The 14046-nt window shown below is 46.4% G+C and overlaps 1 protein-coding gene and 1 long non-coding RNA gene across 9 annotated transcripts in view; one reads left to right on the top strand and one right to left on the bottom strand.

Annotated features, from left to right (window-relative positions):
• The window catches only part of LOC128409528 (zinc finger protein 883-like), a 451816-nt gene that overhangs the window by 205507 nt on the left and 232263 nt on the right, over positions 1–14046 (bottom strand). For 2 of the 8 annotated variants that reach the window (XM_053380059.1, XM_053380060.1), the window contains exon 1: positions 11115–11639. The exons of 2 other annotated variants lie outside the window; for them this stretch is intronic. Coding sequence is in view for 1 of the 6 variants with exons in the window: in XM_053380056.1 (XP_053236031.1) it covers positions 3745–3918; positions 4100–4199 (274 nt within the window). In the remaining 5 variants the exon portion in view is untranslated. 4 more of the 8 variants (XM_053380057.1, XM_053380064.1, XM_053380056.1 and 1 more) reach the window with 4 other exon arrangements.
• The window catches only part of LOC128409573 (uncharacterized), a 145734-nt gene continuing 144710 nt past the window's right edge, over positions 13023–14046 (top strand). Inside the window, exon 1 of the long non-coding RNA XR_008329252.1 lies at positions 13023–13441. This is a non-coding gene — a long non-coding RNA (uncharacterized LOC128409573). The remainder of the gene's footprint in view (positions 13442–14046) is intronic.

The following is a 14046-nucleotide window of genomic DNA, read 5'->3' as shown; positions in this document are numbered from 1 at the left end:
TGCAGGGAACTGGAGTTCTATGTGTGTTTGGTTCAAGAGATCTGCGGAGAGAGTTGTTTGCCTGTCACTGTTTTGGAAGACAATCAGCTCTGTCTGAAGTTGGCAGAATCTGAGCAGTTTAAGGCCAGGACCAAGCACTTAGACATCTGTTTCCAGCATGTGTGTCAGAGTGTTAGGGCTGGATTAGTTGCATTGAAATACTGTCCGTCTGCCTGGAACCTCGCTGATGGGGAGTTATGTGAAGGTCTGTGTTTGGGGTAAGTGGTGTTTAGATAGAAGAAACAGTGTGCAGACTTTTCCTTTATCTCACACGGAAAGCACTCGCTGCTCGCTCTGCGGCTGCCTGGAAGAATTTATGCGCACAGGAAACGTGCCGGACTCAGGCAGTAGTCCAACAGCCCTGTTTAGGGAAGCTTTTAATATTTGATGGATTACTGTATTTTAATATTTTGTTGGAAGCTGCCCAGAGTGGCTGGGGAAACCCAGCCAGATGGGTAGGGTATCAATAAATTATTATTATCATTAACATCATCATCTATTTTTTTGTATTTTTTTTATATTAAGATTCATTATTTTGAATTTAGGAGGACACACACAGGAAGAGGACAGTTGGAGGTGCGAGGGACCTGCAAGGAACGCAGGGAAGGAAGGATCTCTCAGGGTGGGATATGGGGAGAAGAGGGGGTCACGCAGGGGAGAAGTGGGGGAGCCTGCCTTTCTATGTGTTGACGAATGATATGATATATATGATACAAAGGTCATAAACAGTATTTTTAGTGTATTCCCCCCCTTTTTCCTTTCTATACAATTGTATTTTGTAAGGGTTGTTTAATATTTTTTGTTTTATTTCTCTTTTTTGGTTTCCCCTCTGTATGAATTCTTTGATGGTGGGTGAGATGGTAGGTGCTTTTGAAGCTCTTTCCACATTTCAAGCACTGATAGGGTTTCTCCCCTGTATGAATTCTTCGATGGGAAGTGAGATGTGCACTTTGATTAAAGCCCTTTCCACACTCCAAGCACTGATAGGGTTTCTCCCCTGTATGAATTCTGCGATGGCAAGTGAGAGTGTGCCTCTGACTGAAGCTCTTTCCACATTCCAAGCACTGATAGGGTTTCTCCCCTGTATGAATTCTGTGATGGGAAGTGAGACTGGAGCTAACAGTGAAGCTCCTTCCACATTCAAAGCACTGATAGGGTTTCTCCCCTGTATGAGTTCTTTGATGCAAAGTGAGTTTTGCCCGCTCCCGGAAGTTCTTCCCACAATCGAAGCATTGATAGGGTTTCTCCCCTGTATGAGTTCTTTGATGCAAAGTGAGTTTCGTCCGCTCCCGGAAGTTCTTCCCACATTCGAAGCATTGATAGGGTTTCTCCCCTGTATGAGTTCTTTGATGCAAAGTGAGTTTCGTCCGCTCCCGGAAGTTCTTCCCACATTCGAAGCATTGATAGGGTTTCTCCCCTGTATGAGTTCTTTGATGCAAAGTGAGTTTCATCCGCTCCCGGAAGTTCTTCCCACATTGCAAGCACTGATAGGGTTTCTCCCCTGTATGAATTCTTTGATGGGAAGTGAGATCACCACTCAGACGAAAGCTCTTTCCACATTCCAAGCAGTGATAAGGTTTTTCCCCTGTATGAATTCTTTGATGGGAAGTGAGATCACCACTCAGACGAAAGCTCTTTCCACATTCCAAGCAGTGATACGGTTTCTGCCCTCTATGAACTCTTTGATGTAAAATGAGAGTGGAATTCTGGCTGAAGCTCTTCCCGCATTCCAAGCACTGATAGGGTTTCTCGCCTGTATGAGTTTTTTGATGGGAAGTGAGCTTGGCTCCATCCCCAAAGCTCTTCCCGCATTCGAAGCACTGATAGGGTTTTTCTCCTGTATGAGTTTTTTGATGGGAAGTGAGACTGTGCCTGAGACTAAAGCTCTTCCCACATTCCAGGCAATGATAAGGTTTCTCCCCTGTATGGACTCTTCTATGCAAAGCAAGATCACCTTTCTGACGAAAGCTCTTCCCACATTCTAAGCACTGATAGGGTTTCTCCCCTGTATGAATTCTCTGATGTGAAGTGAGAGTAGTACTGTGCCTGAAGCAATTTCCACATTCCAAGCACTGATAGGGTTTCTCCCCTGTATGAGTTCTTTGATGCAAAGTGAGTTTCATCCGCTCCCGGAAGTTCTTCCCACATTCCAAGCATTGATAGGGTTTCTCCCCTGTATGAGTTCTTTGATGCAAATTGAGTTTCATCCGCTCCCGGAAGTTCTTCCCACATTGCAAGCACTGATAGGGTTTCTCACCTGTATGAATTCTTTGATGGAAAGTGAGATTCCGGCGGTTACTGAAGCTCTTTCCACATTCTAAGCATTGATACAATTTCTCCCTGCTCTGTCCTCTTTTGTGTGCAGTGAGACTATCCCTCTGAACGAAGCTCTTTCTTTGACAGGAGGTGGAATGGGAGCTTTGACGGATGTTCTCTCCACACTCCGAATGTTTATTTGACTTTTCCACTATGTGGATTCTCTTGTGGTCCCCCTTGTTGTTCCCTTCCAGTTCATCTCCATCTGCAATGAAGAGAGAAGCGAATTAGAGCCTCAGGAGGAAATGGAGCTCCAGATCATTGAACCAAGTTAATGAATGCTTGTTATAGAGGAAGAACTAAAAATAGTTAGATGTGGGGCCTCTCTATAGTTTTCACTGCCTTGGTTGGCTGGTATTTACTGACATATTGCTTGGCTTTTATCTGGAATGGATTTTGTTCTGGCTCAATCCTGGAATCCACTCCATCTCCAAGGTCAGTCATCTCTTTGGTCAATCAAATGCAAACAGAAGCAAAAACAACAAGCCTGACAGAATTTACATCCCTAAAAACTCTGAAGCCGGCATTTAAGAAGGCATGGGTTGTTCAGACAAGCCTGGTCACTGTTTTAAAATTCATGACTAGACGAAGAACATTGACAGAGGAAACAGTTGATATCCCTCCATTCTGGGTTCACAGTGGGGGATGTTAGAATCCCAGATGCTGTTGGTCTCCAGCCAAAGAGTTGAAGTTCATCACATACAGGTATGTATGGAATGTCCACTTCTCGTCTGTGAAACAAACAGCAACACCTTCACCTGAACACTCCCCATCAGCTGTTGCCTCAATCTGGTTGGTCTAAATTTAAATTTATACGTAAATCACTTTCTTCACTTTGAGGAGACTGTATTTTTTCATTAGCAACCAGTGGAGGAAAAGTGACTATAACTCAGTTCAAACCAATTCATGAACCCAGAACTCATACACTGACCACTAATGATGAACCATATGTTATAGATATTCCTGCAAATTTATTCTGCTATTTTTGATATGCAAATGGCATGCGAAGGCGTAGTCTACATATCTGTATCATTTATTAGTCCTATGTTCCTTGTTTTTAAAATAAAAGGTTTTTCTGAAAAGAAAAAGACAACACACAGAGGCCCCATCTGCATTCAAACTGCAAAGCAGGATCAGTGACATTGGCAGGGCATCCAGATCACAGAACAGGTTTTAGACCTTTTGAGCTGTGGTGACCGGGGAGCTGTGAACTATTCCTGGCTCAAATTGCCTGCAGATGACAAAGGAGCAGGCAGGCAGGCAGGTGGTGGAGCCCGAAAAGGTGCTCACCTTCTCCTTCTCCATCTGCCTCCCCCCCCCCAGCTGAGCAAGCCCCAATACCTCTCTGGCTCCATCTCCATTCCCCATCTCCCCTCCCCTGGAACTCACCAGATCTCTCGGAGGTCCCTGGGAGGGAACGCTCAGAGGTTGAGAGGAGGGATGCAGGAGACAACCTGACCAGGTCAACCGTCCATCTTCCCCCTTCCATCCTTGCTAGCTTTGCAGGATCCGTCTCTTTCATCCTTCCTGAGGAGTCAAGGAGCCAAAAGAAGCTGCAGGGTCCTGGGAGAGAGGAAGAAGCAAAGGAAGCCTCAGAGGCCCTGCAGGGATTTTCTGGCTGGAGGGGAAGCCTCCCAATATGTTGGGAGGCAAAATCCCTGCTTTATCTCATTTCTGGCCAGACACCTTCCCCTCTTCACCCTCCATCCATCCATGTCCCCATCTCCCCTCCCCTGGAACTCACCTGATCTCTCGGAGGTCCCTGGGAGGGAACACTCAGAGGTTGTGGGGAGGGATGCAGGAGACAACCTGACCAGGTCAACCGTCCATCTTCCCCCTTCCATCCTCACGAGGGTTGCAGGATCCGTCTCTTTCATCCTACCTGAGGAGTCAAGGAGCCAAAAGAAGCTGCAGGGTCCTGGGAGAGAGGAAGAAGCAAAGGAAGCCTCAGAGGCCCTGCAGGGATTCTCCTGCCCCTGGAGAAGCACAAATGGGGCAGCCCCTTCCCAACAGAAGCCCCATTTCTATACCTCTCCAGTGGTTCCAAAAAATCAGGTAGGCTACTTGCATGGCAATTAAAGAAAAAACAAGAAAAAGAGAGTAATAGAGAAATGAAAAATAATTGAATATCCTAAAGAAATATGCAAAGAAAAATTAAATTACTATAGGAAATTTTACCATGCACAAGAAGACCAAGAGGAAATGGAAAGATACATAGCACAAAATAAGACTCCCAACAATAGCAGATTGGAAAACAGAACAACTAAATCTACCAACAGCGATGATGGAGGTGCAGAAGTCTCAAAAGCAAAGATAGGAAAGTCCCCAGGTACAGATGGATTATTGGCGGCATTTTATAAGAAGTTAGAAGATATATTATCAGAACCAATGAAACAGTACTGAATGGAATTTTAAAGGAAGGAAGAATACCAAAATCATGGGAAGAAGCACTTATTACACTGATACCCAAACAAGGAGCAGATCCAACACTAATCAAAAATTATAGACCTATATCATTGTTCAATAATGATTGTAAAATATATTGAATGAAATAATACATAGAGATCAGGCTGGCTTTTTACCAGGCAGACACATGCACAATAAAATGAGAAACATAATTGATATTTTAGAATATTTAGAAGCAAGATCAGATAAAAAAGGCATTTTGATGCTGATACACATGGAGAAGGTCTTCGACATCTCTTGGAGCTCCATGAAAAAAACTACAGAATAAACAGGACTCGGAGAAAATATTCTTAGGGGTGTTGAGGCAAAATAATAAGGAAAATCCTTGAATTTCGAAGTGGCAGGATTTAAGTTATATAAAAATAAGACACCATTTGCTAGCTAAAAATATGTCAACATAGGAAAAAGAAGAACTAAAGAAAATATCAGGATTGGAAACACTAAATAAAACTAAGTATTTGGGAATCTGGCTGACAAATGAAAACACCAATCTATTTAAAGAAAATTATATTAAAACATGGAAAGAAATCAATTTTGAATCATATAATAAGAAAATTGATATATAGAGTATGGGAAAAACATAAAGTGGTGTTAGAACCTAAAACCCCCGGTAGATTTCTCCTTAGAAAGCAATAACTGGGGAAAAGAAAAATATGGAATTGAATTGGGCCACTTTCACTGCCTTGTTGTGACGAAGGGGCTTGAATAACTCAGAGAAGCTATGAGCTAAGCTGTACAGGGCCACCCAAGACGGACAGGTCATAGTGGAGAGTTTAGACCAAACATGATCCACCTGGAGCAGGAACCGGCAAGCCACTCCAGTAGCCCTGCCAAGAAAACTCCATGGACAAAGACAACAGGCATATAAAAGTTATGACGCTGGAAGATGAGCCCCTCAGGTCGGAAGGCGTCCAACATGCTACTGGGGAAGAGCGGAGGACTATTTCAAGTAGATTCAGAGCTGATGAAGTGGCTGGGCCAAAGCCGAAAGGACGCTCAGTTGCGGGTGTGTCTGGAAGCAAAAGGAAAGTCTAACGAACACTCTGTGAGGTGAGTGGGTCTGAGAGGCTTCAAAGAAGTGTGACTGGCCCAAGGTCACCCAGCAGCTGCAGATAGAGGAGCGGGGAAACGAACCTGGTTCACCAGATTACGAGACTACTACTTTTAACCACTACACCACACTGGCTCTCCAGAGGAATTATACCAGAAATATATGGATGTCTCGTACACCCCAGGTAGTGTGGTTGCTGACCTTGAGCCAAACATCCTGGAGAGTGAAGTCAAATGGGCCTTAGAATCAGAATCTCCTTTAAATCAGAACCAGTGAAGGCGGTGAAGGTCCTGTGTGAGTGCCTGGAGGCGGTTGGAGGATGGATGGCGGCTAACAGATTGAGGTTGATCCTGACAAGACAGAAGTACTGTTTTGGGGGGACAGGGGGCGGGTGGGTGTGGAGACTCCCTGGTCCTGAATGGGGTAACTGTGCCCCTGAAGGACCAGGTGCGCAGCCTAGGAGTCATTCTGGACTCACAGCTGTCCATGGAGGCGCAGGTCAATTCTGTGTCCTGGGCGACTGTCTCCACCTGGTTTGCAGGCTAAGACCCTACCTGCCTGCGGACTGTCTTGCCAGAATGGTGCATGCTCTGGTTATCTCCCGCTTGGACTACTGCAATGCACTCTACGTGGGGCTACTTTTGAAGGTGACCTGGAAACTGCAATTAATCCAAAACACCAGTCCTGAGAGATCTGCATTGGATCCCAGTATGTCGAGCACAATTCAAAGTGTTGGTGCTGCCCTTTAAAGCCCTAAACGGCCTCGGTCCAGTATACCTGAAGGAGTGTCTCCACCCCCATCATTCAGCCCGGACACTGAGATACAGCGCCGAGGGCCTTCTGGCGGTTCCCTCATTGCGAGAAGTGAGGTTACAGGGAACCAGACAGAGGGCCTTCTCGGTAGTGGCGCCTACCCTGCGGAACACCCTCACCTCAGATGTGAAGGAAATAAGCAGCTATCCTATCTTTAAAAGACATCAGAAGGCAGCCATGTTTAGGGAAGTTTTTAATATTTAATGCTGTACTGTTTTTAACATTTGACTGGGAGCCCCCCAGAGTGGCTGGGGAAACTCAACCAAATGGGCGGGGTGTAAATAATAAATTATTATTATTATTATTATTATTATTATTATTTAGAAAGCACTGCTAATAACAAGGCCAGGGGAAGTGATGATATTCCAGCTGAACTATTTAAAACTTTAAAAGAGGATGCTGTTAAGGTGCTACACTCAATATGCCAGCAAGTGTGGAAAACTCAGCAGTGGCCAGAGGATTGGAGAAGATCAGTCTACATCCCAATCCCAAAGAAGGGCAGTGCCAAAGAATGCTCCAACTACCGCACAATTGCACTCATTTCACACGCTAGCAAGGTTATGCTTAAAATTCTACAAGGCAGGCTTACGCAGTATGTGGACCGAGAACTCCCAGAAGTGCAAGCTGGATTTAGAAGAGGCAGAGGAACCAGAGACCAACTTGCAAACATGCGATGGATTATGGAGAAAGCTAGAGAGTTCCAGAAAGACATCTACTTCTGCTTCATTGACTATGCAAAAGCCTTTGACTGTGTGCCTGATCACCTCATCTGTCTCCTGAGAAATCTCTATGTGGGACAAGAAGCAACAGTTAGAACTGGATATGGAACAACTGATTGTTCAAAATTGGGAAAGGGGTACGGCAAGGGCTGTATATTGTCTCCCTGCTTATTTAACTTATATGCAGAATTCATCATGCGAAAGGCTGGGCTGGATGAATCCCAAACTGGAATTAAGATTGCCGGAAGAAATATCAACAACCTCAGATATGCAGGTGACACAACCTTGATGGCAGAAAGTGAGGAGGAATCAAAGAACCTTTTATTGAGGGTGAAAGAGGAGAGCGCAAAATATGGTCTGAAACTCAGCATCAAAAAAACGAAGATCATGGCCACTGGGCCCATCACCTCCTGGCAAATAGAAGGGGAAGAAATGGAGGCAGTGAGAGATTTTGCTTTCTTTTTTTCTTTTTTTTTAAAGAATATTTATTAAATTTTCCAATTTTTTTAAACAAACAAACAAAAACAGAACAAACAAAAACATTAACAAAAACATAAAGTTCATATATTATACTTTTAAATAACAAATTTCTCAGACCTCCTCGTACTTCTCCTCCTTGTATCCCAATTAAGGTTATTTGTTCAGCAAATCCTTCATTTAAAGCATTACAGCTTATAACATTACCTTATTTTTCAAACCCTTTTTCCCCCCCATCTATGTTCCTTTATATCATTACAGCTAGAAACCCCTCAGTTTCAATCCAACACCATTTAACTTTCCTTAGTTTTACAGTATTTCTGTAAATAGTCCTTAAATTTTTTCCAGTCTTCTTCAGCCGACTCTTCTCCCTGGTCACGGATTCTGCTCGTCAATTCTGCCAGTCCCATACAGTCAATCAGCTTCAACTGCCATTCTTCCAGAGTGGGTAGATCTTGCGTCTTCCAATACTTTGCGATGAGTATTCTTGCTGCTGTTGTAGCATACATGAAAAAAGTTCTATCCTTCTTTGAGATTTTGCTTTCTTGGGCTCCGTGATCACTGCAGATGGTGACAGCAGGCACGAAATTCAAAGACGCCTGCTTCTTTAGAGAAAAGCAGTGAGAAACCTAGACAGCATCTTAAAAAGCAGAGACATCACCCTGCCAACAAAGGTCCGTATAGTTAAAGCCGTGGCTTTCCCAGTTGTGATGTATGGAAGTGAGAGCTGGACCATAAAGAAGGCTGATCGCCGAAGAATTGATGCTTTTGAGTTATGGTGCTGGAGGAGACTCTTGAGAGTCCCATGGACTGCAAGAAGAAACTTGACATGAGCCAACAGTGTGACGCAGCAGCTAAAAAAGCCAATGCAATTCTGGGCTGCATCAATAGGAGTATAGCATCTAGATCAAGGGAAGTAATAGTGCCACTGTATTCTGCTCTGGTCAGACCTCACCTGGAGTACTGTGTCCAGTTCTGGGCACCACAGTTCAAGAAGGACACTGAGAAACTGGAACGTGTCCAGAGGAGGGCAACCAAAATGGTCAAAGGCCTGGAAACGATGCCTTATGAGGAACGGCTAAGGGAGCTGGGCATGTTTAGCCTGGAGAAGAGGAGGTTAAGGGCTATTTGAACATAGCCATGTTCAAATATATAAAAGGATGTCACATAGAGGAGGGAGAAAGGTTGTTTTCTGCTGCTCCAGAGAAGCGGACACGGAGCAATGGATCCAAACTGCAGGAAAGAAGATTCTGTGCCGGCCCCCGGGGGGGTCCACACGCTTCCTCTGCGCGGCTCTGCTTTTCCCGGGGGGTCCTCCGATTTCAGCAGAACGTAAACACAGCGGAACAGAAGCAGGGTTGCCGTGTGTGCGTAATAAATCAGGATGAACGCAGGCTTTCCTCTTATCTTACTTTAAGTCTTTATTTCCGTAGCAAACACAACAGCCATAAATCTCCTCCTGGTGACAGTGCACTCATTCTCGCTCCTCTCACGCAACGGAGCAAAACACACACTGAGAGAAACACAGAAAACACTCCCCTCAGTATTCTAAACCACGCCTCAGAATGTGAGACGTCACTCAGAACTTCTTAACCCTGTGAGTTCTGATCCTCTCTCCACAGATTCCACCTAAACATTAGGAAGAACTTCCTGACAGTAAGAGCTGTTCGACAGTGGAATTTGCTGCCAAGGAGTGTGGTGGAGTCTCCTTCTTTGGAGGTCTTTAAGCAGAGGCTTGACAACCATATGTCAGGAGTGCTCTGATGGTGTTTCCTGCTTGGCAAGGGGTTGGACTCGATGGCCCTTGTGGTCTCTTCCAACTCTATGATTCTATAATTCTATAAGATCAAATGCATCCATTCTTAAGGAAATCAGCCCTGAGTGGTCACTGGAAGGACAGATCGTGAAGCTGAGGCTCCAATACTTTGGCCACCTCATGAGAACAGAAGACTCCCTCGAAAAGACCCTAATGTTGGGAAAGATGGAGGGCACAAGGAGAAGGGGACAACAGAGGACGAGATGGCTGGATAGTGTTCTTGAAGCTACCAGCATGAGTCTGACCAAACTGTGGGAGGAAATAAAACACCACCTAACAGGGTGGATCCAGTATCACCAAATAAATGAGGTCTTCATAGCTGACAAGAAAAAGGGTTTTGCAATTTCAGTATTGGATAAAGGATTATTACAAAACAAAAGAAAACAAAAGTAATTTCTAAAATGTATGGAACATTATTGGAGTGGAAGGATATGGATGAACAGGTAAAGGCGGTAATGATCAAATTGGCTATGGATTTAGGGAATCCTATTCAAGTAACATCATGGGGGAAATTATGGAAGGAGAGTTGGAATTTTACGGCTTGTGAGGCAATAACAGAAAATTTGATAAAGATGTTTTATAGATGGTTTATAACACCAACCAAGATATGTAAAATGTATAAAACAAAATCAAAATTATGCTGGAGGTGTAACCAAGTAGAGGGGACGCTTCTGCATATGTGGTGGCTATGTGATAAAATCAAGGGCTTCTGGGATACGGTTTATGAAGAACTAAAAATTGAGACTGGTTTCCTAGGTGAAGCTTTTTCCACATTCTAAAAAATCCCCTGTAAGAAATATTTCATGGAAAATTAGATTCACCAACAGAATGAAGCCAGACAAATGTAGAAAGGGAAAAAGAAAATTAGACAGGATGTACCTCCACGTCCCTAAGATCTCTGAAGCCTACATTGAAGAAGGCCTGGGTAGCTCAGAGCAGCCTCATCATGGTTTGAAAAGGCAGCACTGGTGGAAGAATATTCCCAGACAGAACAGGAGATAAATCTCCTATTGAGAGTTTTCCATTCCAGGAGAGTTGTGGGTGTGTTAACATCTCAGATGCTGTAGGCGGCGCTATTGGGCTCCCTCAAAATAGAGGAAGGAGAAGAAGAGTTTGGATTTGATATCCCGCTTTATCACTACCCGAAGGAGTCTCAAATCAGCTAACATTCTCCTTTCCCCTCCTCGCCCCACAACAAAGACTCTGTGAGGTGAGTGGGGCTGAGAGACTTCAGAGAAGGGTGACTGGACCAAGGTCACCCAGCAGCTGCATGTGGAGGAGTGGAGATGCGAACCCGGTTCCCTAGATTACGAATCCACCTCTCTGAACCACTACACCACACTGGCTCTCTCGTTTCTCCTACAGAGATCTGTATGGAATTTCAAAGCTGATTTCATGATCCAACAGGGAGTCTTACCTGAGAGGCCACGATCCCACGATTCCGATCCTTGACTTCCTTCTGCAGAGCTCTCTGGTCAGGATCCAGCAAAGCCAAGTCCTCGTCTGTGAAAGGAACAGCTATGTCTTCAAAGCACACTGGACCCTAAGAGAAAAAGGGAGAATAAAGATGATCTTCTACACATTGCTCTGTTCTCTTCTGTAACAATTTTGTTGTGTATTTAAATGATGGGTATTAATCTTTGTGTAGGTGGGGGATTCACAGAATAGTAATTTTATTATCTACATGGTACTCATCTTCAGGTAAATCTTTGCAAGCACTCCCATTTTCCAGATGGAAGGACCTCCTCTCCCTTCATCTGGTGGGGAGGACCCTCCCCTTGCCCTCAAGTGAACTTCAAGGGGCACCAGGAGGGGGAGGGGAGGGGAAGCCCCATTGTGCATTGTGAGGGGAGAGAATGGTTGGTTGGTTGGCATCCATCTGTCTTAGGAGACCATGGAAGAGTGTCTTTGGGAGTGAGATCTGGGGGAGAGACATGTGTTGTTGCATCTGGGACACATGAAGTGGCCCGGTTGTGCTGCTGCAGATGCAGAAGGACTTTTCTTCTCCCTGTGCTCCCCCCATGTGGGAATGTTCCCGTCTGGCTGCAGCCTCTGTTCACAAATGTGACTTATCCCTCCCTCTGAAGGGGGTTTATTTCCTTGACAAAAGCCCCCTCCCCAAAATGAAGGCAGCATCTGGATCCCAAGGAAGAGCAGAGCTGCAGACCTCCTGCAAACTCGCCCCCTCCCTGGCTTGCCAGAGAGGACAAAGGAAGACCCTCTGCTTGGGGGTCTCCACCCACCATGCATGATCTGAGCAGGGACCCCCATTCATCCTCCCTGCAGCCCTGGGACCCCCTTCTTCCCAGGACACACTAAGGGGGCAGAGAGAGGAGACTCACCGGTTTCCAGGAGGGGCACCAAGGAAGCGTTTGAAAAAAAGAGAGAGAAGAAAGCAGGGAGGGAGGGGCTCCTGCTCTGGAGGACCTTGCCCCCTCCCCCTTCACTTCCTGCCCTCTCTAGGAATCCAGCTCTGCTCCTTTTAACCCTTGGCAAGCCGAGTCCTCCCCTCCCTCTCCCTGCCTTCAGTTTTCCTGCTTCTGCGCTCTAGGGGCTGCCCCCCTTATCTCCCCCCTTATCTCCTGGGAGGGAGAAGAGGCGAAGGGCTGCCTAGTGGCGGGAGGTGCCTTGGGCTCAGAAATGGCTCCCTCCAGACACCCCTCCAAAAACACCCTCCAGCTCAGGGGGGGAGGGGGGGCTTCCCAGTCAGGAGACCCCTCCCCCTCCCGAAAATCCCCTTTCCCCCACCAGGAAAATAGGGAGATGAGGAAGTGTCCCAGGCGAGAAATGAAACGCACTCGCGATCTTGGGGGGAGGCCAAAATGAGATTTACTGTAATAAGCTTGCAGGAGACCCACCTACAAAGGACCCATGGAAAATGGCTAATCAATAAAGCAGCTTTGGACCAATAATTTATACCTTCAGATCAATTGAAAAAAGAGGTACTTTATGCCAGCCCCAAACTCGACCCAAAGCGGATATTAGACGCAGCAAATGGAAAGAAATCGGACCTTTCAATACTGCAAGGGATGCAGGCAGAGGCGAAAGGAGTTTTCATCCAGAGCTTGAAAAGCGAGAGGCATGAAGAGAAAAGAAATCCGCCCCTAAAGCCCCGGGAAACTGCCGCCTGGTCTGCCAGGAACCCTTGGCGCCAAAACTGAGGCGAGGCTCAGATTTCGAAGGGCGGGCAGTTGGGAAAAGGCGGGAAAAGTCGCTGAGGGAAAGAAGCAGCGGGGGGAGGGGCGCCTCCTCTCTCGTCCCTCAGAGACACGCAGAGACACAACGGGTGGCAGGGGGGTCTCTCTCTCTCCCTTGTCGCAGGAACCCCCCCCCCCAATCATTCAGTTTGTACAAACTTCACTCACACTCACACACTACATACGCTGCGCTTCTGTTATAAATTCATAGAAAATCAACCATACATCGGATCTGCACTGTTCCACTTTTATTTTACTCCGTGAAGGAAGGACTACAAAATGGGGAAGGTTTGATACAGGCCAGCCATAATCCCTTGAGCATCCCAGCACATCCACAGGAGCCCTGCCCCGTTGCTCTGCCAACCCTGATGGTCCTAGACAGAAGACCATCAAGATCACAAAGAACTTGCATATGGGAGTGGATTCAGCACTGACTGGAACAAAGGACAATGATCAGCTCTTTCCTCTGGGGGCAGGAAACTGCCAACTCCCCTCTGTCACCTGGAAAGTACTCAAGGGGGAACCAGCCAGGTGACAGGACACTCAGGTTACCACCGCAACCCCTCCTTTCTGTGATGTATGTATGATGTTTCTGGGGGGTGGTCTTGATCTACAGGGTGGCAATTTCAAAAGTCTTCATAAGGCCTTGCACACCCCTGTTGCAACAGTTCAACAAAGGCCAAGCCTACAGACTGCTGTTTTGCTCCAAGGTATCCTGGTTGGTGTCTTTGTTTTTGTCCAAGGGAGCCCGCAGAGTTTTCCGTTAACAGCTGGAGACTCCCCTTCTGGCCCCTCGGGGTCGCAGGAGCCCTTTCCGGATGGCCCTCGCTTGTTCCTCCGCCTCAGGCAGTAGTTCAACAGGAGAAGTCTCAGGGGCCCAGTGTGGGGAATGGGGAAATTGCTGAACTGGGGTCCTCCCAGTCCAGCCCAGACAAGAAAGAGAGGGAGCTCTCAGAAGAGGAAGCCATTGCGGAGAAGAACTGGACTTGGCTGTTCTCTGCTGAGGGTCTCCTGCCTTTCTTCCAAGGCTTCCTGGGGGTGCCATGGCCAGAGGAAGACACAGCCCCCCCCCCCGAAGGGCCCTGGGGAGCAAGCAGAGCCTGCCTCAGTTTCCTTCCCCAAGGCCTTGGAGGAACCTTGGGGTGCGGAAGG

This window comes from Podarcis raffonei, chromosome 2 (assembly GCF_027172205.1).
Source record: "Podarcis raffonei isolate rPodRaf1 chromosome 2, rPodRaf1.pri, whole genome shotgun sequence".
In the NCBI taxonomy this organism is placed as follows: Eukaryota; Metazoa; Chordata; class Lepidosauria; order Squamata; family Lacertidae; genus Podarcis; species Podarcis raffonei.
Note: the sequence above shows the minus strand (reverse complement) of the source record. Positions and strands in the feature narration are given on the sequence as shown.